Source organism: Amborella trichopoda, chromosome 3 (genome assembly GCF_054954075.1).
Source record: "Amborella trichopoda isolate Santa Cruz 75 chromosome 3, AtrichopodaSantaCruz75HAP2 v2.0, whole genome shotgun sequence".
NCBI classification, from domain to species: Eukaryota; Viridiplantae; Streptophyta; class Magnoliopsida; order Amborellales; family Amborellaceae; genus Amborella; species Amborella trichopoda.
The window spans coordinates 7,801,762-7,823,070 of NC_142338.1; the positions used below are offsets into that span (position 1 = coordinate 7,801,762).

The 21,309-nt window shown below is 35.4% G+C and overlaps 1 protein-coding gene across 10 annotated transcripts in view; it reads left to right on the plus strand.

The window, feature by feature from the left end:
• Nucleotides 1-10,939: 10,939 nt before the first annotated feature.
• Nucleotides 10,940-21,309, plus strand: part of LOC18428940 (uncharacterized) — a 39,097-nt gene continuing 28,727 nt past the window's right edge. For 2 of the 10 annotated variants that reach the window (XM_088863192.1, XM_088863197.1), the window contains exons 1-6: nucleotides 10,940-11,261; nucleotides 12,154-12,351; nucleotides 12,493-12,619; nucleotides 18,102-18,229; nucleotides 18,576-18,645; nucleotides 19,003-19,110. In XM_088863192.1, coding sequence (XP_088719318.1) covers nucleotides 19,023-19,110 — 88 coding nt within the window. In that variant the 5' untranslated portion in view covers nucleotides 10,940-11,261; nucleotides 12,154-12,351; nucleotides 12,493-12,619; ... (1 more) ...; nucleotides 18,576-18,645; nucleotides 19,003-19,022. Of the gene's footprint in view, nucleotides 11,262-12,153; nucleotides 12,352-12,444; nucleotides 12,620-17,729; nucleotides 18,230-18,575; nucleotides 18,646-19,002; nucleotides 19,111-21,309 lie in introns of all 10 variants that reach the window. The other 8 variants (XR_016052922.1, XM_088863190.1, XM_006838236.4 and 5 more) reach the window with 7 other exon arrangements.

The following is a 21,309-nucleotide window of genomic DNA, read 5'->3' on the forward strand; positions in this document are numbered from 1 at the left end:
TACAAATCAATTTTTTAAAATCTATTTTTTTACTACTTTTCAACTTCATTTGGATGTGTTGTTTAATCATGCTTAAATATACTGCCCATTTTTTTTTATATTTTTTATTTTTAATACATTTTTTATCAGCCGGGACCTATTCGATTAAGCCGATTGAACCGGCTGGTTTAGCTATTACTCGAACCCAGACATTAGCTGGTTTTGAGGCCGGTTAGATTTTTCGAACACTAGTTCCATCAAGTAGATTAATGGTCAACAAAAACTTATCAAACTTACTTACAATTTAAATTGTTGGATTTTATTTGTTGTCTAAATTTTTTTATTTTAAGATTATTTTTGCCATAAATACATGAAAATGTGGCGTTCTGCATCGAAGTGATATCATTGATCGCATTAAACACTTCTATCCTTTTGGTCCACCAAATCACATTTGAACTGTTCAGTTTTCATGGTCCCTGAGGAGGGTGATTCCTTATAAGAATATTCGAGGCTCTGCTTTATTAGTGGTGAGTTTACCTACCATCAAACTTCACTTTTATTGCGACAAATTAGAGAGAGGTCCATCTGATGTAACCGTGCCCTACGAAATGTGAGTGGACTGTAAAACGAGTTGCAATTGACTCGGGCCGGGCCCAACCCGATTAGGTTTGTGTTAGATCAATAGCCAGTCAGGACAAGCCAATTTAACCAATACTTGACCTGCCGACTTGTTTCCATGTCGAGATATAAAAGAACTAACATATCATATTTACGTAATTATACATACCTTATGGACGTAGTTTCGATAAGGCTTGGGCATTAAAAAGTAAAACCTCATATCAAAATCTCGTTTGGAAAACACTTTAAGGCATAAAAAATCTTTAACATGGCTCTAAAATCTATTTCCACCGTAGATTATAAATTTTTTAGCTCAAAAAATAGTATAGATATTGTGGATTTGTAAACACTTGAAAATAGACGTTCTAGATTAAGTATTTTAATATACAGTCTTTTCAAGAGTTGAAGTCCTTTTTTTTTTTTTCATATCCATAATAATCAAGGTTGATATGATTAATTTGAAGGTTTTCTTATATCCGAGCTATAATTTTCGACGAGCTTTGAGCTGGGGCTCTACGTTTTTCCATACAGCCTTGGCCTTATTTTAACCTTTTCTATGAATATATATGGGTTCACGGTTGATCTACCACTATACTAACCCAAACCTGGCCCGATTTGATCCCAAATAAACTTGAATGACTCAGGTCGAGTTTAGATCAGAGACTCAAGCCCACCAAGTAGACCCAAATTGTTACCACATTCACAATATATTTGTTTAGCATAAGGTATGGCTTCATAAGCCAAACCTTCTAAACTTTTTGGCTCCTGAGAAAAAAACCTTCCATTTTTTTCCCCATTTTTTAATATGGTGGTTCCAAAAGGCTAAGCCCCCCTTCTATGCCTCCCATGCAGCCCAAAAAATTTGGAAGCCAAACCGTCCGTCAAACAAACACACCCGTATGAATGGACAAAATTTTCTATGCCACCCCTCGATAACCCGTTGTGCCTACCTCTTGCCACAAAAGCTAGAGGATAGCGCTTGTATTCCCCACTTAATTACCTTAAAAAAATAAAAAGTGTTATTTTTCTCATAGAAAAAGTTTATATACAGTCGATGCTCAAAACAATCAAATTAGAGCCCATATCAAAAACTTCATTGGAAGAGGTTGTTTTGATGCCCAAATGTCCTCAAATTTATTATATCGACCTCAATATGCATAGACATGAGAAAAAAATATATTTTAAGTTTTGGAAATAGTGCATCTTGTAAACCATTTTTTGACCATCAATTTTCAAGATTTTTTAGTTTTCGTAGATCTACGTGATCTGTACTATTTTAAAACTTTTAAATTTTATAATTAAAGATGAAAATATATTTTAAGGCTATCACAAATATTTCCAATATTTAAACCTTTCTTGACACTATTTGAATGTGCACTTTTGATTGTTTAGAGCCGCGCTCGACACCCATGTTGGAAAAATCAGGCAATCTAATCAGTAACTGCCTGGTTAGATCGGAACTAGTCGGTTCCAATTTTGGGTGGTTTTGATGATCGACAGGTATTTTAACAAAAAAAATTCAAAAAAATGTATATAAAATCCCAAAAATAAGGAATTTAATTTGTAATATATTTTATTTTATTTTTTATATTTTGGTAAAGATTAAAATTTGTTTTTGTCATTAATACTCACTTTTATATTTTTCGATTGTTTCAAAAAAAATAAAAAATACCCCTAAGTATAAATCAAAATCCAATGTTTTCATTAATTTTCAACTTCACTTGGAATGTATTTTGTTTTAATCATTATTGATATTTTAATAAAAAAAAATTACCTTTTTTAATTTTTGCAAGAATTTTTTGTCTGCTTGGAACTTACCCGATTAAAACGATTGAATCAACCAGTTTACCGGTTAAACCGCTTCCGGCCCATGTCCTGTTCGATTTTGCACAAACCCCACCCTTTCCTCATTTGCAGATCATCAAAAGAATTTGTACAAGTTCCGTAACCACAAATCCCACCCTTTCCTCATTTGCGGATCATCAAAAGAATTTGTACAAGTTCCGTAACCATGTGTCTTGAAACAATGAATTTAAGGCATCAAAACCTGCTCAAAATGTTTTCTAAATATTTCCCAAAATGTAAACCTCTTCGTCTTGTTTTCTTGTTTAATTAATGAAAAAATGAACGAATATCGAGGAAGTGTGTCACTTTTCCCTCGTCTATGCTCCACAAAACAAGATCCCCAGTGGACCCACTCCTCATGAAACATTCCACTAGACCGTTGGACCTCTCAAATTGCCAAAGCTAACCTTGCAACGCTGAATGACCAAACTACCCATCATATTTTTGTTAATCTCAAATTGTGCTTGGCTTTCAAATTTCACATTGAGAATCCTCTACACTTGAAATCGCCCAAATGACCCCATTTTCACCTATTTTATTATTTATTATTTTTTAAATTTAAAATGTTTTTTTTAGGGGATAATTGATTCTCACACCTGATAATCAACCTGGTTTGCAAAAGATCATCAATTTGTCAATCTAAACTAGATTTCCAGATGGCCGATTCGCCCAAGCGATCTAGCTTTTGAATTATTGCTTTCGGGTTTTCCCCCTAATAGAGAGTTCAATGGCCAAAAAACTGCTGCAAATTGCTTCCAAAGTTCCAATGTGGCAAGTACTGGATAATTCAAGCAATTTTTGATAGAGATGTGCAGAAAATGTATGAACTATGTTCAAAAGAAACTAAAAAAATTATATTAATATTTCAACATTCGCCTTGGGCCAGGTACTCGGAGTCTGGCCTAAGGCGAGTTACTCGGGCAAGTCGGAGTGGACTCGCCTAAGTATATTGTAAGGGCCCAAAGGCCCATTGATTTTTTATTTAAAAAAACTATCAAAAATTAAATAAATTTATAAAAGGTCAATTAAACCAAAAAATAACCTAAAAAGTCCAAATAAGCTTTATATATATATATATGAAGATGGATTTTTTAAAAAATGTTTTTTGGTTGGGGATTATTCAAGAATCTAAAAAAATATGGAATATGGCAAAAAAAGTCATCAATCTTTGCAAATAACATCTAAAGATGCAACATTAAAAGTGTTTTCGGTTTCTACTTCGATCTAGGCTTCTAAATCTGACTTTCATTTGCTACACAATAGCTAGAATCTACATGTACTTTTTCTTTGAATCTGAACTCCTGTATATAGGTACCAATCATTTATGGAAGAAAGTAGATTATCTAAGGGTAAGGCCCTAAATAATCAAATTAAGACATATCTCAAAAATTCATGGGAAGATGTTGTTTTGATGTTCAAATATCTTCAAATCGATCATCTCAACCCCAAGATAGATTGAGGTGAGAAAAAATGGATTTCAAGCCTTGGAAATAGTGCATCTTGTGATGTATTTTTTAGACCATCAATTTTCAAGGCTTTCAAGTTTTCACATATCCGCTTGATCTACGCTATTTTTTAAGCTTTAAATTTTATAATTAGATATGAAAATAAATTTTCAGGCCAATCACAAAGATTTCTAGTACTAAAACATCTTGTGCCTTGCTTTGATTGTTTAGGGCCTCAACCTTATAAAAACCATACCCTTTATGGAAATGATTAAAATGATAGAAAATATCATTAATATCTATACATTTTGTATTTTTATCGCCATATATATTACCTATTGGTTTTTCATTTCCCACTGTTACATTTGATGCTCAACTCCAGTACCCTAGATATCGTATGAATTTTTATTTTGGGATTATTTGGGAAAAATATCAAATTCCTTTACAGTAACGTAAGGGCTTGAGTTCTCCATTCTCCAAGCTCTTAAAAATTGCCAATCCCAATTGAGAAATGACAATCTGGATTCAGAGACTCATTGGGCCGATTCCTTCCTAAAATTGATAATCAAAATCCCATCTAATTTGTGTTATCCTCTTAAGTGACTTATGCAATTTATTCTATAAAAGTATATAATGAGATCATTTATCTTTGGAGCAAGGTGTCTACAATTAATCTTGATCATTTGATGTGAAATTAGATGGTTGCATTTATTTCTTTGACCAAGTTCAAACTACATAAAAATATTTCTCAAACTTTTCGACACAACCAAGCTGTCAGATTTCACATCAAATAGTTGAAGGTAATTGTGCCCTTCTTTTATCAAAGGTAAATGGAAAAAGTTTATATAAGATTGCAACCTTCAAATATAAAACGACGGATGCACCTCAAAAAACTAATGGAAATAGTTGTTTTAATGTTGAAAAGCTCTTTAATTGATCATCTCAACATCGACAAGTATGATTATGGAAAAAAAAGGATTTTGAGTCCCAAAAGTACTATATCTTACAGCACATTATCTAGACCCTTCATTTTCAAGATTTTCATATATTTAAGATCTACTTGATTTTAACCTTTTGGACTTTAAAATTTCATAATTAGATATAAAAATAGATTTTGAGATAATTATTAAAACATTACATCAAAATTATATGTCATGACAAAATTTGAAAGTGCGCCTGAATTGGATTGTTTAATGTGGCAACCTTATGAAAACCATACCCAAGGTAAATACTCTCATTGTATGGGGTTTCATTTTTGGAAAATTGTTTCATGGGGGCTAGACCGCATTTCTACATATGTGGTCCAAAAAGTGTAAAGCAACCATCGTAAAGACGGATGCAAGTAGGCATTTAATCTAAAAACAATGAAGACTAACAATCTAAATGTTTTCTTATTAGAATTATTATTTTTAATTTTAAAAATTTATTTATTTTTTCATATTCATGATCTCTATATTAGATATTGCATGTCCTTAAACATCAAGTCTTAAAATCCATCTCAAAAATAGATTTATTAAGAGGCCTGCATTTCTACATATGCAGGTTTGGCCGCCTAGAAACTAGGTCCTTCATTTATTTTTATTTTTTGTTATTATTTTTATATTTTGTTATTATTTTTATTTTTTTTTGGAAAGAGTTATATAAGGTTGCAACCCTAAAATGTAAAATTACAAATGCACCTAAAAAATCCATCGGAAAAGGTCGTTTTATTGTTGAAAAACTCTCCAATTGATTATCTGGACATCCATATGTATGAATATGAAAAAAGAAAAAGCTTTTGAATCCAAAAAATAGTGCATTTTACAATATGTCATTCAATTTTCAAGATTTTCATATGTTTATAGATCTACCTAATTTTTACTATTTTTAAAGTTTAAAATTTTATAAGTAGATATGAAAATAGAGTTTTTGGTGATCCTAATAATTTTTTAAATAAAATTACATGTTGTGATAAATTTTGGAGGTACATTTTAATTGGATTGGATTGGATTGTTTAAGGGTACGACTTAATACAAACCGCACCTTTTTTTTAAAAAAAAAAAAATTTATTTTTTAATTTTTTATATCTCTCGAATGGGGGCAAAATAGTCTTTTTATTTGATTGAAAAAATTTGACTGGACTGCTAGGCCTGTCCCTTGCGGATGCCCCTGGGAATAAAAGCCCATAATTTTCGGCCCTGCCCTTTCCCTTCTCACATGACTGCCTAAAATACAGCAAGCTCTCTCTCCCACTCCTTTCCTTTTGCTGAAACAGAGCACTCTTTCTCTATCTCTAGACCCAAAACAGTGCTCTTTCTTTCTCTGGAATCTGCAAATCTTATCTCTCTCCTCAGCAAAGTCTCTGTAAAACAAATCTCTCTCTCAAACCAGAGAAAATCTTCTCTCTCTCCTCAGCAAAGTCTCTGTAAAACAAATCTCTCTCTCAAACCTGAAATAAGTTCATTTTTGCTTCTGCATAATCTGTCTCTCTCTCTCTCTCACTATCAATGTCTAGAGGCTCAGTTTCTTTATGGGAACCACCACCCCCTCCACCACCACAGCCTCCCCATTCGAGTGGCACCACCCATGGCTCCATACAGACGCTGGTGGTGGTGCTGGCTGTCATCACCATTGCCGGCGTCCTGGCCGGGATATTCGCAAGGGTCTGCGGCGGTCGCCATTTGGCCGGAAACTCCGACCACGATTACGAGGGCTGGATCGAGAGGAGGTGCCGAAGTTGCCTAGACAGTGGGGTTGCACTTACCAAAGAGAAAGAAGAGAAGAAAGAGGAGAAGAAGGAGGAGGCGCCACCAGCTAAGGAGGTCGAGAAAGGAGACCAGAAAGTCTGAGCTTCTTGTTTCTCACTCTAAAAATATTCTCTCCCTCTCTCTAAATATATATTATATTGTAAATTTTAGAGCTTTTCTCCTGATTTATGAGGGGAAAAATCGTGTTTTGGGGTTTGGTATGTTGCGAAATGTATGTTCTGTTTGCCTTCGATCAACTTTATTAGTTGATCTGTTATTTATCTCCCACTTTTATGTTGCATTGAAGGCGTTTTAAAATGCCCCAACTCTCTTTGGGTTTTTTATGTTGCATTGAAGAAGGCGATTTAAAATGCCCCAACTCTCTCTCGCTACAGTGGGATTTCTTATTTTTTGGGTTTTTTATGTTGCATTGAAGGCGTTTTAAAATGCCCCAACTCTCTCTCTCTACAGTGGGATTTCTTATTTTTTGGGTTTTTTATGTTGCATTGAAGGCGATTTAAAATGCCCCAACTCTCTCTCTCTACAGTGGGATTTCTTATTTTTTGGGTTTGTTATGTTCATTTTCTACTTATGATTTCCTGATGTTGCTTGGAATGGAAAGCGAGTATAGACTGTCTCTCTCCACTGCGAAATTCAAAGTATTTTTCCGCTTTTTTCGTTTTTGTGGTATGGGGAATTCATTTTATTTTTCTCGTGAAAAATCCATCTGTTATTGTTCTCTGTATATGTTAGTCTCGTTACTGCAGGAGTTACCCTACTACAAAGTATCCGTTAAAAAAGCCCACCAACGGTACGATAACTCTCCCCTCTCTTCTCTCTGCCTCTCTTTGCTTGACTTATGATTCTATAGAAACCTAGAGTAATTCACGTACGGATAAAAAATAAAAAATCAAATAAACCCAAAATGGATTAAGTTTGAGTGAAAATTTCGAGGAAGGTTGTCTGACTCGTGTTTTTTTTTATAAAAAAATTGCCCTTATGACTATTTTTTTAAGTTTTTTTTACAACGAGTTGTCCATCCGAAGTTGGCATTTTCGTACCGTTTTATTTTTTAATAAATTAACCAGTTAATACGGTATCAGGATGCCATCCTCATACCACCTCGAAAAGGCAGTCTAGGAATGGGTTGCTCGAAGCGTCTCTGAGTGCTTAACAAAACCAGTCTTTACTGTTTGAGGCTGCCCGCTTCGGATCGCTTTGAAGAGCAAACCAAAGTGCAGTCCGATAACCTGGTACAGACTGGGTACTGCCCTAAACATTAGGGCACCACCTTACTATTGAAAAAACTCAGAAAAATAATAAAAAACTCTAATTTGTAATTTTAATTCAAAATTAACTCATTTTATATTTTACTTTGCACTATTTTATATTTTATTTTACACTTGCGAGACGCAGGACAACATCCGTTTTTTGTATTATTGTGTTAAGTGCCTGCTCTGAGAAATGTGGTACGGAGAAGAGTGTCGTTTTTTCTAGTGCATTCGCCATTTATTTTACGATTCTTTTCCTTTATAATTTATGAAAGGTTAAGTTTGTATAGAGCCGAGGCTCTAAACAATCAAAATAGAGCGCGCCTTCAAACAGCATCGAAAACTGTGATTTTATTACTGGAAAACTTTGTGATAGCCTTAAAATATGTTTTCATCTCTAATTATAAACTTGAAAGCGTAAAAAACAATGTAGATCGAGTAGATCTATGAAAACTTGAAAATTGACGGTCAAAAAATGCTTTACAAGATGCACTATTTTCAAAACTTGTAATCCATTTTTTTTCTGATGTCAATGCATCTTGATGTCAAGATAATCAATTTGAGAATATTTGAGCATCAAAATAACCTTTTCTAGTAAAACTTTTGTGGTGTGCTCTAATTTGATTGTTTAGGGCCTCCGCTCTATATAAAGTTTTTCCATTTATGAATATTGCAATTTATGCTAGGAGCCCCAGTTTAAAGGTCTAACTTGGGAAACACAGAATTTGAACGAGCATTGTTTGTCCATGGTGAAGCAATAATTCATGTAGAAAATGGTTTGAGAGCAAAATTGTTTATGATCCTAGAAAAAGATTATTAGGTAAATGTTTTTTTAAGGAGATTTGTATCTCTGCCATTTGGATCCCAAATTTGAAAGGAAAATTGATGCAGGAAGAAAATAATAAATAATTAAAAAATAAATAAATAGTCAAGATATTATACTTTTTCGTAAGGTCGGTGAGAGAGTCCACAATCAAATAAAACTTTATTCTCATTCCAAAAAATCCTTAGAGGTTGTCACATGTCATTTGTGTGGAGGCCTTTGGATAGTTTGAGCCTTAGGGTGTATGGATTAGAATTCTTGGGGTTTTAGGTCACTCCAGGGTTTTTGGCCTATGAATTAGGGTTAGGGTTTTGTAGGACTCTGGAAGGCAAAGGAGAGGTTAGGATTAGAGGAAAGGGGGGCCTAAAGTGACGGAGTTTTGATCCTAGACATATCCGTTGAGGGGGTATACATAGACCTGAGAGCTTGTAACTCCTACGGCCAGGTCGTGGCTCAATCTTAGCCGCCCTCTCTATAACGTGATATGCATCATGAGCCATCTTCTGTGGTGTCAACCACATTTGCTCGACATTCGGAGTGTTTTTTATCGGTTTGGGATTTTTGAAGTGTATTTTCTCCTAGTTTTAATGGTTCTATTTAATTTTTATTTTGCATTTATTTAAAATATTTCTTTTTAAAGTTTTATAATGGATTATGGATTACTTGTTTTCAGTGGTCCCTAGTGAGGTTTTAAGTAGGACAAGGGTATCTTGGTGGGATGAAATTTAGGTCTTAGGTTTAGGATTACTTAGCGAAGGTAATTGGAGACATGGGGCCGTACAGTTACAGGGTTTGAGTAGTGGAATTCCCTTAGCTAAAATAGAGTGTCTACAATATGTTATATGAAAAAGTTTAAGATTGTAGTAGCATGTATTTTGATTGGATGCCGTGAATTTTACATTGTTTTAAAAGACATGATAGATTTTGACACTATCTTAAAAGACATGTCAAATCTATACTGTTCCAATAAATTGTGAACGGTGTATAACAATGCAACTTTTACTTTTACAATTAAGATTGCCATCTTTTATAAGCCACACCCTGTGTTATATCTTTTATCTTATGTCAAGTCCTTTTGAACTGGAACATGCCTAAGAACCAAACATAACATAGGTGAAAGACGAGCCTTGGAGTTGTTGGCCCATCTCTCCCCCATACCTTGCACTCTATATAAGTCGATTCCAAAGAAGATGAGGTAGAAGAGAGTTAGGGTGCCTTAGTGATCCCCGACGACACCGATTACTAAATTGGATGAAGAACTGTGCAAAAGTATGCTCTCACATGTAACTGAAATTTCATAGACCCTTAAAAATAGTTTATCTTGAAACACTTTTTCTGGACCATCTGTTATCAAAATCCATGATATCGAACTCAAAATTCCCTATCAAGAGAGAAAATGGAGTTGTTGGTCATCACATCGTTTTCCTCTCCCAATCCATACGGTGTCATCATTGCATGGACATTCTTCTACTCAGACTTAGAGCGAAGCGATCATCAAATCTGATGGCCTAGATAGTGCTTTTGTACTAAATTCAAGTGCTCTCCTACTTATAGCTCTCTTGTAATTCTTTAGGATAAACTATCACATACACTTAGTTTGTACAAGATGCTCACCTTCTACTATACAACTAAGGCACACTTCAAATTTTTGCCGGAAGATGTAGTTTCGGTGTTGGAAACAATATGATATTGAAAATTTATAGTCAACCTTAATTATGAAATTTAAAATTCTAAAACTGGTACAGATCAAGCAGATCTATAAACACCCGAAAATATTGAGAATAGACGGTCAAAATAACTTGTTACAGGATGCACTATTTGTATGACTTGAAATTCTTTTTTCTTTTTATATATTGGTATAAAGTCGTGATGGTCAATTAGGCGGTTTTCTAACTTTAGAACGATATTTTCTACTAAATTTTTGAAATACACCTTACTTTTACAGTATAAGGTTGAAAACTTAGATAAATTTTTTCCTTTAAAATCATGTAGGTAACTAGGTTCAAAATCTATGGCCTGAAATTGGAAAATTGTTTGATAGGATTGCATCCCAATCAAAATAATTAATGCCACACCTCAAAATTCATCGAAAATTGTAGCTCTGACATAAAAAAATATTCAAATCAATCACCTCAGCTTTGATTATAGTTGTGAAATCAAATTAAAAATTTAAACGCTAGAAAATAGTGTATACGTAACACCTTATTTAGACCGTCGATTTCGCCTTAAAGATGAGTCCTCAAGATCTTTATTAGTTTTGAGCATCAAATTTAAAGTACTTTTGGGACGAGGATTCAAGGTGAGGCTTTAGACCTGCGTGACCGCATCCTTTGTGATTTAGTGGTACTTCGAAATTACATAAAAGGCGATGTCTGAGGTGTTAACTAGTCGAACTCGATTCGATAAATTTCAAATTCTCTGGAGTGGTCTTGGGGTTTTGAGGCTCTCGTTTTTTCTGTCTGGCTTTTAAGCATTTGTGACAGGAGGAAAAAAGGCTTTATCCTTCCTGTCTCATTTTGCATGGCTTCTACTCTTCCCATCTTACAATCACACTGTAACTTCTCTAACCCTTCCTTTTCTCATTTATGCTCTCTTTCTCTGGTTTTCCTAGTGATTTTTTTTTTGTCAAATATGTTTTGAAAATATGATTCTCTCATTCTAAGACGCGTTATGCAGATATGACTCTCTCTCTCTCTCTCTCTCTCTCTCTCTAATCCTGCCACATCACCGATGGGCTTTGTTTATAATAGAAATATTTATACTGGGTACATTTTTGTAGGACTAATGATGTATGTAATGTGAGGTTATCGACGTTTTCGTGTATGATGTAAGCCTATCTGAGAAGTTTATGTTCCTTTCTTGGGGTGTGGATGCAGAGACTATATGCGTGTTTCCACTGTAGTTTGATGTGTACCTGATTAGCATGTTCTATATCGATTTTTTTCCGAATTTATGTTTTATTTAACGAGAATGTACGATATTTGATATTTTGTATCCCTTCCATGGACCTGCATTCCAGATTAGTGAAAACCACTGGTTTAAGCTTTGAAATGTGTTCCTTTCGATGAAGAGTTGATATTTATTCAAATTTAAACCTGATGCTTAGTGGAAGGAAAATATTTGCCCATTTGTTTTGTTGTAATTGAACATTTATCCTTCCAATTATTTTTGGCCGGAACTTGGTCTGTGTTCCAATGTTTTGCTTGTGTTCTTTAGGGATACCATTCTGGTATTTGAAATTAGGGAACTACTTTTGAAAATTGTAGGAAGGGCACATTATTGGTTAACTGTGATCACTTCTACTGAGGTGATGCTGTCACTTATGTATCCTTTTGTTTATATCAAAGATTTTAGTTTCCTTTTAACACCTTCCTTATCAAGTCCCTGAGATTCTTGAAATCAACTATTTATTTTGTATGGAAACTTAAAATTTTCTTTGTGGCCAGGCTTCATTTTCTAGATCGATTGAGGACCTTTGGAGACATGATGAAATGTGCTGTCAATGTATTACTTGTTTCATCGACCCCAAGTCATTCTTTTGGGCTTAAAAGACACAGACGATCTTATATCATGCTAAACTGGAAGAGTTTGAAACATGGAATCAGTAGTATCTCAGGAAGGAAATATCTTCCTCCTTGGTTCAGGTGGGCATTTTAAAAGGCTTGATAGATATCAATAACATATATTATAAAAATAGTGGAAAATAAAGATTTACTGATAAAAAGAAAATGTGATAGATGAAGATTATGCCGTGATATGAACTATGAAGCTGGGTCATTTTGCAGCGTCGCTCCGATGATGGACTGGACGGATAATCACTACAGGACGCTTGCACGACTTATCTCAAAACATGCATGGCTCTATACAGAAATGATTGTTGCTGAAACAATTGTCCATCAAAAGGAAAATTTGGTGAGGATGATGCATGCTCCCCCTTTGTTTTGTTGTTGTTCTGATCATCCATAAGTCACATGCATTTATACACACATATACCTGCATATATAAGGTATATAACTTTGAGGCATTGTACATTATGGTGCTGTGAATTCTTTATCTAAACTATGTTACTTTCTTGGAGTTGCATATTTGCGAATCATTATGCTAGTATGGTTTATTTTGGGAATCTCTGCGTATAAACTCCACTAGCACAAATACACATTATCTAAGCTGGTATTTGGCGTTGTGAAGTTTGCCGTAGTGTGCTGTGTTTCATTTTAAAGGAAAGCCTAACATTTATTAGTAAATCTTGAGCTTCCAATGTTAACAGGTTAAGTCTGATAACAAATGTTGATCTGTCAGATTTAACGTGGTCATTTGTCTCTCGCCATGAGTGCTTGAAGGAAACTTGCATTGCTCTACAAATCACATAGTGATGTAGGAGAACTTGAAGAAACCAAGGAAAATCAGCAAGAAGCACACAATTTTGGAGAAACCCTAGGGTTTTCTCCCACGTAGAGCTCAATCCTTAAGCTTCTTTTACGAGGCAAAGTCTTTCTTTTCTTAAAGAGGAATACTTGAATGACTCTCCAGCCCATCCATCTCTCCAGCCCATCCATACCCTTATTTATATTGAAAAATAATTGTTTTGGACAATATTTGTCCATACAATTTAACTTTTGACCAATAGGTCATAACTTAAATATAGTTTGACATTAAACTCCCTAACTTTAATAAAAATAACTCAAAAGTTTCTAACTGGTCCAACAATGAAATAAATAAATAAATAAATCTAAAATAGCCTTAAAAACTAAAAAAAAACCAGAACTATTTCTTGCTCTTCTTGTTCTTCTTGGAAGCCCTCCTAGGGTTTTCATCCTCTAAATATGAGTGAAAATTAGGAGGAATCTTTCGCTCCCATAGAAGATACTCATGGTTACTTATGCTCTAATCTCCATCATTCTCCCCTGGTTGAGGAGAACTCACCTTCGAGTTCACATCTTCATCTTCATGCACTTCCATACCATGATACTCTGACATATCAACAATGTTGAAGATGTCTGAAGTCTCCATGTGTGAAGGCAAAACAACCTTGTAAGCATTGCTGCTCATCTTCTTCAAAATCCCGAATGGTCATGCCTTGCGATCATTTAGCTTGTTGTATTTTCCCACTAGATGTCGTTCTTTCCTGAGATACACCATTACCCCGTCTCCCACATTAAACTCCTTGAAATGGCGATGCTTGTCCGCTGCTTCCTTGTATTTGGGTGTATTGGCTTCTAGACTAGCACGCACTTGTTCATGCACTCCTTTCATTTGTTCAACCAAGTCCTCAACAGTAGCATGACTCTCCCCATTGGCCTGGACAGAAACCAAGTCAAGTGAATGAGTAAGGTTTTTCCCATATACCACCTCAAAAGGACTCTTACCAGTAGATCTACTGCAAACACTATTATAGGCAAACTTAGCTTGAGGCAGTGCTAGGTCCCACTGTTTCTTCTTTTCCCTCACAATACTTCTCAAAAGATTGCTAAGAGTACGGTTTACCACTTCAGTTTGGCCGTCTGTTTGCGGATGATAAGCGTTACTAAACTGTAACTGAGTGCCCAATTACTTCCACAAAGTTCTCCAAAAATGCCTGAGAAACTCTGTATCCCAATCTGAAGTTATCGTCTTTGGAACACCATCCAACCTCACCACCTCTTTGAAGTACAAGTTAGCAACTTGTGTGGCATGAATGACTCTCCAAATTTGTGTTGAACTCTATGGATAAGGGCTGACCTTGTAGCCCGGCTTATGACGTTCTTTGAGTCTCCTTCGATCGGATTTTTTATTTTTTTTTGGAGGGGAGGGGGTGGGGGTTCACCTTCTGTCAATAAGTCTAAGGCCTTCCAGTAGAACTTTTGCATAAGCAAGTGGAGTTTGTGGTACCTACGAAACCAAGTAGCGCAGTAGCAATTTTGCACTATTTCTCGATATGCCTTAGACAACTGGTGGACCAGGGTTGCCAAGGCAGCAGCCATCAAAATTGACTCTGATGACCCTGGGTTTAGGCGGTATCTAGAGATTAGCTTGGGAACAATCATCGCCTTGGTCCTTAAAATGAGACTCTAGTATTGAGCAAGGTTGACTATTGAAAAAGCTGAAACCTCCGTATTGGATTTCAGCCCCAAAAAGTCACAATGGATTTGATACTATCTTTAATGGCTCCTAATGGGGATTCCCAGGCCTCGAATATATGCTTATTGCTTTCCAATTAGATGGCTAGAGTTGAAGCCATAATGGGTGGTCTATGAGTCACCCTTTAAATTACTAACATTTTGATGGAGAAAGGAAAGGTGGGAAATGAAATCCCCCTTCTTTTTGATCCTCAAACAAGCAAATATCAAGAAAGAAGCAGAAGAAGTCCCCCTTTTTAATACAAGATCTCCAAGAATAATAAAATAAATAAACAAAATTTCAAAGATATTCTCCCCCAAACTCATTCACCTCCCTGTAATTTAGGACTTTAGACCCAATAACTTTGGACTCTAAAAGATACCTCTTCTCTCTCTAGTTTCATGCATCTCTGACCCTGGGTTTGCATCAGGGTTCAGCCCATAGCTCTTCATCTTAATTATAGACAACTTAACTAGGCACTTACAAGATGAGGTAGTGAGGTGCATGCTGTTTGCATATGACGGAGTTTTGATTGAGGACACCTGAAGTAACGTCAACACTAAGTTAGAACTTTGGAGGGATGATCTAGAATCTAAAGGTTTTAAAATTAGCCGGACTAAGACAAAGTATATCGAATGCAAGTTTAATAATAATAAAAGTAGAGCCGAGGAAGTAGTTAAGATTGACAGCTAATAAATACAAAAAGAGCGACTTTGATATCTCGGGTCGATAATCCTAGAAAATGGAAAGATTGAGGAAGATGTTGCACTTAGAATTAGCGCTAGGTGGGCGAAGTGGAGATGTACAACTTGAGTTTTATGTGATCGCTGCATACCAATGAAACTGAAGCAAGTTTTCAAAAATGATAGGAGGCCGGCCTAGCGCTCAGTGGCCAACGTCCAAGCGGGCGCCCAGAACCTTGGGCCCCCTGTAGTAGAAGTTCGATATATATATATTTTATATACATATATTTATATCGAATTTGTAATTTATTGCATTTGAAAATGTTTTATTATTGTAACATTGTTTCTTATATACAAGCATATGAAATATCGCATATTGAGAATAAAATTGTTCAAAATTTCAAAATTCAAGCCATAAAAAATTTAAAAGTTTAATAGGATATGTATTATTAATAGTCTCCAACTCTCTATATTACATAATATGTGAAAAAGTTTAGGATGCTTCTTCAAACCACAAAAAATACTTTTGATTCTCAGAAATAGGTATAGCTAAGACATTAAGGATTTATAGAATTGTTCTTTTAACTTTAGGGGTTGAAAATAATCCCCATAAACCGTTTTTGGGGTCAAAATTGCCCCCTTTCCCTTTTGGGTATCTTAAAAAAAAAAAAAAAAAAAAAAAAGCCCACGTTCCAGGGTGCCCCGCCTAGGCACCCGCCTGGACACCCGCTTGGGCGCCTGTCCAGGTACATCCGCCCGTGTTGGGCGGCATGGGTCTGGACTTACGGTATTTTGGTCCAAGGCGGCGAACCGTTTGTTGAAACATGAACTGAAGGGGAAGTTTTATAGGACAGCTATGAAGCCAATTTTGCACCCGACCCCAAATAGTTGGGAAAAGGCTCTGATGATGATGGTGATGATATAATCTATTGTTCTCTTGGGCAATATGCCCTGAAATTGATCTAATCCACATTACATAGATCACATTGCTCAAAATATATTAACTCGAACAAGTTAGTCAATTTGACTAAATAAATTCCATTTACTGTCAACTTTCGAGAATAACAATACTGTGAATTCTTCCTCTTTGATTTTTGTAGCAGTGAGCTGCAAGGTTGATCAGAATATGATCAAAATGTTGAATCTCATATCTAGATTTAAATTAGTGGTAAGATATTGCCAATTTAGATGAAAATTGAAAGAGCTGGACTTGCGGTTTAAATATTCGTAACTGCAGTCAAAAGTCAAAACTGATACTCAGTATGCATCTTGAAATCCAAATTTGATTTTAACGAAATTGAGAAAATATACCTGCTAACATAACCCCTCAATACAAAATGCGTTATGGCACTGGTTCCAATCAAGATATGTGTGAGTAAAAAGGTCATAAATATACATTAAATGCCCATGAAATACAACCTCCTTCTACCTATTTCCAATAAAAAATTGCAGAAGGATTATTTAATAGCTAGCAACAAGTACGTTGTACTGGTCAATAAGCCCATTTAGTGCATTTTCTTTTCTTTTTCTGTGATTTAATCTCCTTCAATGTCAATGTAAATGATTAAATAGAGGTGTTGAATTTCAATCATTGCAATAAGATGTAATTAACATGGTATTTATGGGTACCTGGGACTGATTTTGCCATAAATAAAACAAAATCGCAAAAAATGGGTGAATTTAATTCATTTGATGACATTTTTTCTTTGTTTAATTCTTTAAAGTTAGATTTTACATACCTTCTGAACAAATGGTGGCTTCCTATAGTAACAATGCTAGAAAAGGGTATCGGGGTGAGAAATAGACCACGAAAAGCTGTTGAATAATTTCCGGTGGAACCCAAGCCCACTTGAAATGGTGAAGAATGAAAGACCAAATTTTGACCAGCTATAGGGCAGTGGATAAACATATGATCTATGGTTCCTTGGACTGTTTGCGGACGATGCAGCAATTGGTTGGATGAACTCTTCTCCTGTAGATTTGTTCTACCTTGGGGGTATTTTTTGAAATAACTAACCAATTGTATGCCTGGACCTTAGGCAGGGCCATAGTTATGGGGCTCGGGAGCAGGGGATGTTGCTTCTTAGAAGTTCCTTAGTTTGGAAGCACCCTTTTGGTAGATATTTAAAGTGGCAGTGCTAAAATTTTTAATCTTCTTGATGCCTAATCCTACTAACCTTCTACTTGCACATAGTGAAGTTATGTGTCACTCGAGTTCCTAACAAGAGGAAGTCTTTCACCAGGTGCTTTAGTCTATTGCAGATAGGCACTGGCATCCTGGAGAGGAACATATGAAGCACCGGTATATTGGTAAGACCGAAAAAGTGGCTTTCACTAAGAGTGATTCTGGCCTCAAGAGACATAAATCTGGAATTTCATGCTGCTATTCTACACTCGAACCTTTCGACTACACCATCCCATAGTTCGTTGCTTGGTTTGCCTACTCATAAGTTATGATACTTATTGAATTTTGGATCTAAAAATGACTTGGGCCTGGAACATTTTAACAAAATTCTTCCTTTGATGCTCATGATCCATTCATGTCTAATGGCATTCATGATTATGTTTTCATTTGTGGTTAATTTATTGGTCATACGTCCTTGCTGACTTTTCAGGATAGATTCTTGGCTTTTTCCCCATCTCAACACCCTATCGTACTTCAAATCGGTGGGAGTAACCTCGAAAACCTTGCAAAAGCAACTGAATTGGCAAATTCCTATTCTTACGACGAAATCAACCTCAAGTATGTCTAATTCTATGTTTTCTTCAGGCATTAGGCACGTTTGGTTTGGTAGAATTCTCTCTCTTTTGTAGAGAGATTTCCGAGGAATCAGCTTCATACCCAATGAGGTGGTGAAGCTGCTTTCCCATGTCAGGCCTCCATTTTTTATAGTGGCGTGAACGCAGTTAGATTTCCTACATGCGGCATTCCCACAAAACAACCTTCGGAAAGTGGCTTGATCAGTGGAAATCTCTCTCCTAGAGAGATATCCCACAAACCAAATGTGTCTTTTTTCACTTATCTCTTCACCTGTATATGCCTGAATTTATGTTTTCTTTATTCATTCTTTCTGGCTTTTATATTCCAGTTGTGGTTGCCCCAGTGGTAAAGTAGCCGGCCATGGCTGCTTTGGAGTGCAGCTTATGTATAATCCAAAGGTACTTTGCATGCTTTTTCGCATATTCTCCATGTAACATGTGCAGTTTCATCTTGGGAAAGTTTACTTCAATCCGATGGACTATGGTACGGACATTGTTCATTGGGATCTCAACATTGAATGTAATGATAGATGGTGCTGGAGATAGAGCGAGCCCACCAGAACAGTGCACATTACAAGGGTGGATGCCACTCTCTCTCCATTACCGTTCACCATTTTGTTGAACAATGATGTTTCTGTCCTCCAATGATTTTCCATTGTCCATGGATATAGTTTACTTTCCCTTTCACTTTTCAATGAGAGACCTTGAATGTCATTTCCACATTTAAACTGATATGAACTTTTTGATATCCCCAAGGAAAGTTTGTTGGTGAGGCTATGTCGGCAATTGCTGCAAATTGCAGTGTTCCTGTTAGTGTAAAATGCCGAATTGGGGTTGATGATCGTGATACATACGATGAACTCTGTGAGAGTCCTCTATTTTCTTCTGTGTCTTTTAGGTTACCCCATTATCTCATTCATATGCAGAATCAAGAATATGTGCTAAATATATGTAATGAGTTTAAATATGCATGAAATGTTCTCTTTTCTGTTTTGTTGTATTATGTGTTGTTTGATCTTTTGAATATGCAGTTCTTCTTTGTTACTCTGTGGCATTTTCTTACAATAGCATTTTTCTTACAATATATGTTTTCTTATCTTCTAAGGAAGGTTCTTTGATTATGTGGTTCTTTGTCACTCCTTATGCGATTCTTCTTTGACATAGAAAATTATGTGGCATAGGTTTGAATATACTACGGCATAAGGATGAAAAGGATCTTTATAAGGTTACACCAAGAGAGCATTTTGACTGTGCCTTCGTTTTTCTTCTCATTGGGATCATTAATGTAGTGCATTGATTTCTTTTGTGATTCAAATATGTCCTTCAGAGAGTAATTGAAATAGTGGAGCAAACAATTACAAGAAGGAAAGCAAAAAGGAAAGAAACAGTTGGGAGGAGAAAAGTCATATAAACCTGAACCGCCTTATTATCCTTTGTTGCTCAATTATCTGCCACCATATTTGTGCTTCTAGATACATAAATAATATCAAAAGGGAAAAGATTGTACGTGTGTGAACACACAAACACACATATTAGGACATTCAGTTTAAGTTTTGATGCATTCAATCCCGCTCTCTTGTTGGATTCAGGTAAGCAGAGACCGCCCAGTAAACTGGTAACTAGGTTTCTCCAATCTTCCGCCCCCTGGAATTAATATTGACTCCTTCCCATGAGCTCACTCCAATCTATAACCCAAACTCTTCGGGGCTAAAATCTCTCTCTCTCTCTGTCTCGTCCAAGCAGCTGAACCTTTCTGCCAAATCAATGAATTTAGATTTTCTAATCTTGTAGCCTAAGCAAATAAATCCATGTATTTGGCAAATAAAAAGCTAAATCTACCTTAAAGATCATTAGCAACAAAATAAATTCATATTTTGGCAAATAAAATCCAAAGCTTCATTAGAGGTCTTCAGTTTTTCTATTGCTACGCTTTTCTTTGTCTCTCTCTCTTTGATTAAATTGCATTTTTATTTCCTTTTGATTTTTCTAATTTAAGACAACAAATTATTGAAAATTATTTTCTTTAATCAAAAAAAATTTCTTCATTTTTTAGCAAATGCTAGGCTTCTGCTTCTAGGTCCATAATCTTTGTCACTATTTAGGTCTTAATTGTGATTGTATGCTTTTTGGTCTACTTTTATGCCCCTAATTTTTAATTGTCATTTGTTAGGATTTGAGTTAATTATTTATTTGTTATTGCATCAATAGTTTGTGTTTTATTTTCTTGCCCATTGATGATCTCCCTTAAATGCCAAGATTTTGAAAATTGTTAAATTTTTAATTATTTGATATTTACATACAATATGAATTGTTGCTTTATTGTGATGCATTTCCTTAATGTGTGGGTCAGCATCTAATCTTTCTCTTGTAATTGTTTGTGCAAGTTTATTGTTTTTTGTCTCAGCATTCTGATTGTAAGCATAAATAAAATAAGGGAAAATATCTCCATACCCCCTATTTTTAAGTTTTATATCTCAACAAACTCAAGGTTTCAAAACATATCTTGGGTCATAAAAATTCTAAGTTTTATATCTTTTAACCCCTTAAGCCAACTTTATCCCCTTTAAACCTATTTTTTTGCCCCAAACAAATATAAGAAAGACATTCTTTCTAAACACCATCTTTTCTCTCTCTTCACGTAATTTTCCCCTAAATCTCTCTCTACCTATTTTCCCACTCTCTCTCCCCCCGTGTCTCTCACTCTCTCTCTCCCCCATTAGAGAGACAAAGAGGGTGAATGTTAGAGAGAGAAATTTGGGGGGAATATATCACGTAAAGAGAGGAAGGGTTTAGAATGAGCATGTCTTTTTTATATTTGTTAGGGCTAGAAAAATAGTTAAAAGTGGGTAAAGCTAGTCAGGGGGTTAGGAGATATATTTTGAATCTTTGGGTCTATTGAGATATGAAAACCAAAAATAAGGGGTACGAAGATATTTCCCCATAAAATAATGGGATTACATGGGGGTTTAAAAGGGGATATCCGTGAATATGATATTTTGTAGTGAAATTTTTTACAATTTTACGTCATTGAGTTGCTTTTAAGACTTAAACAAAATCGTCTTG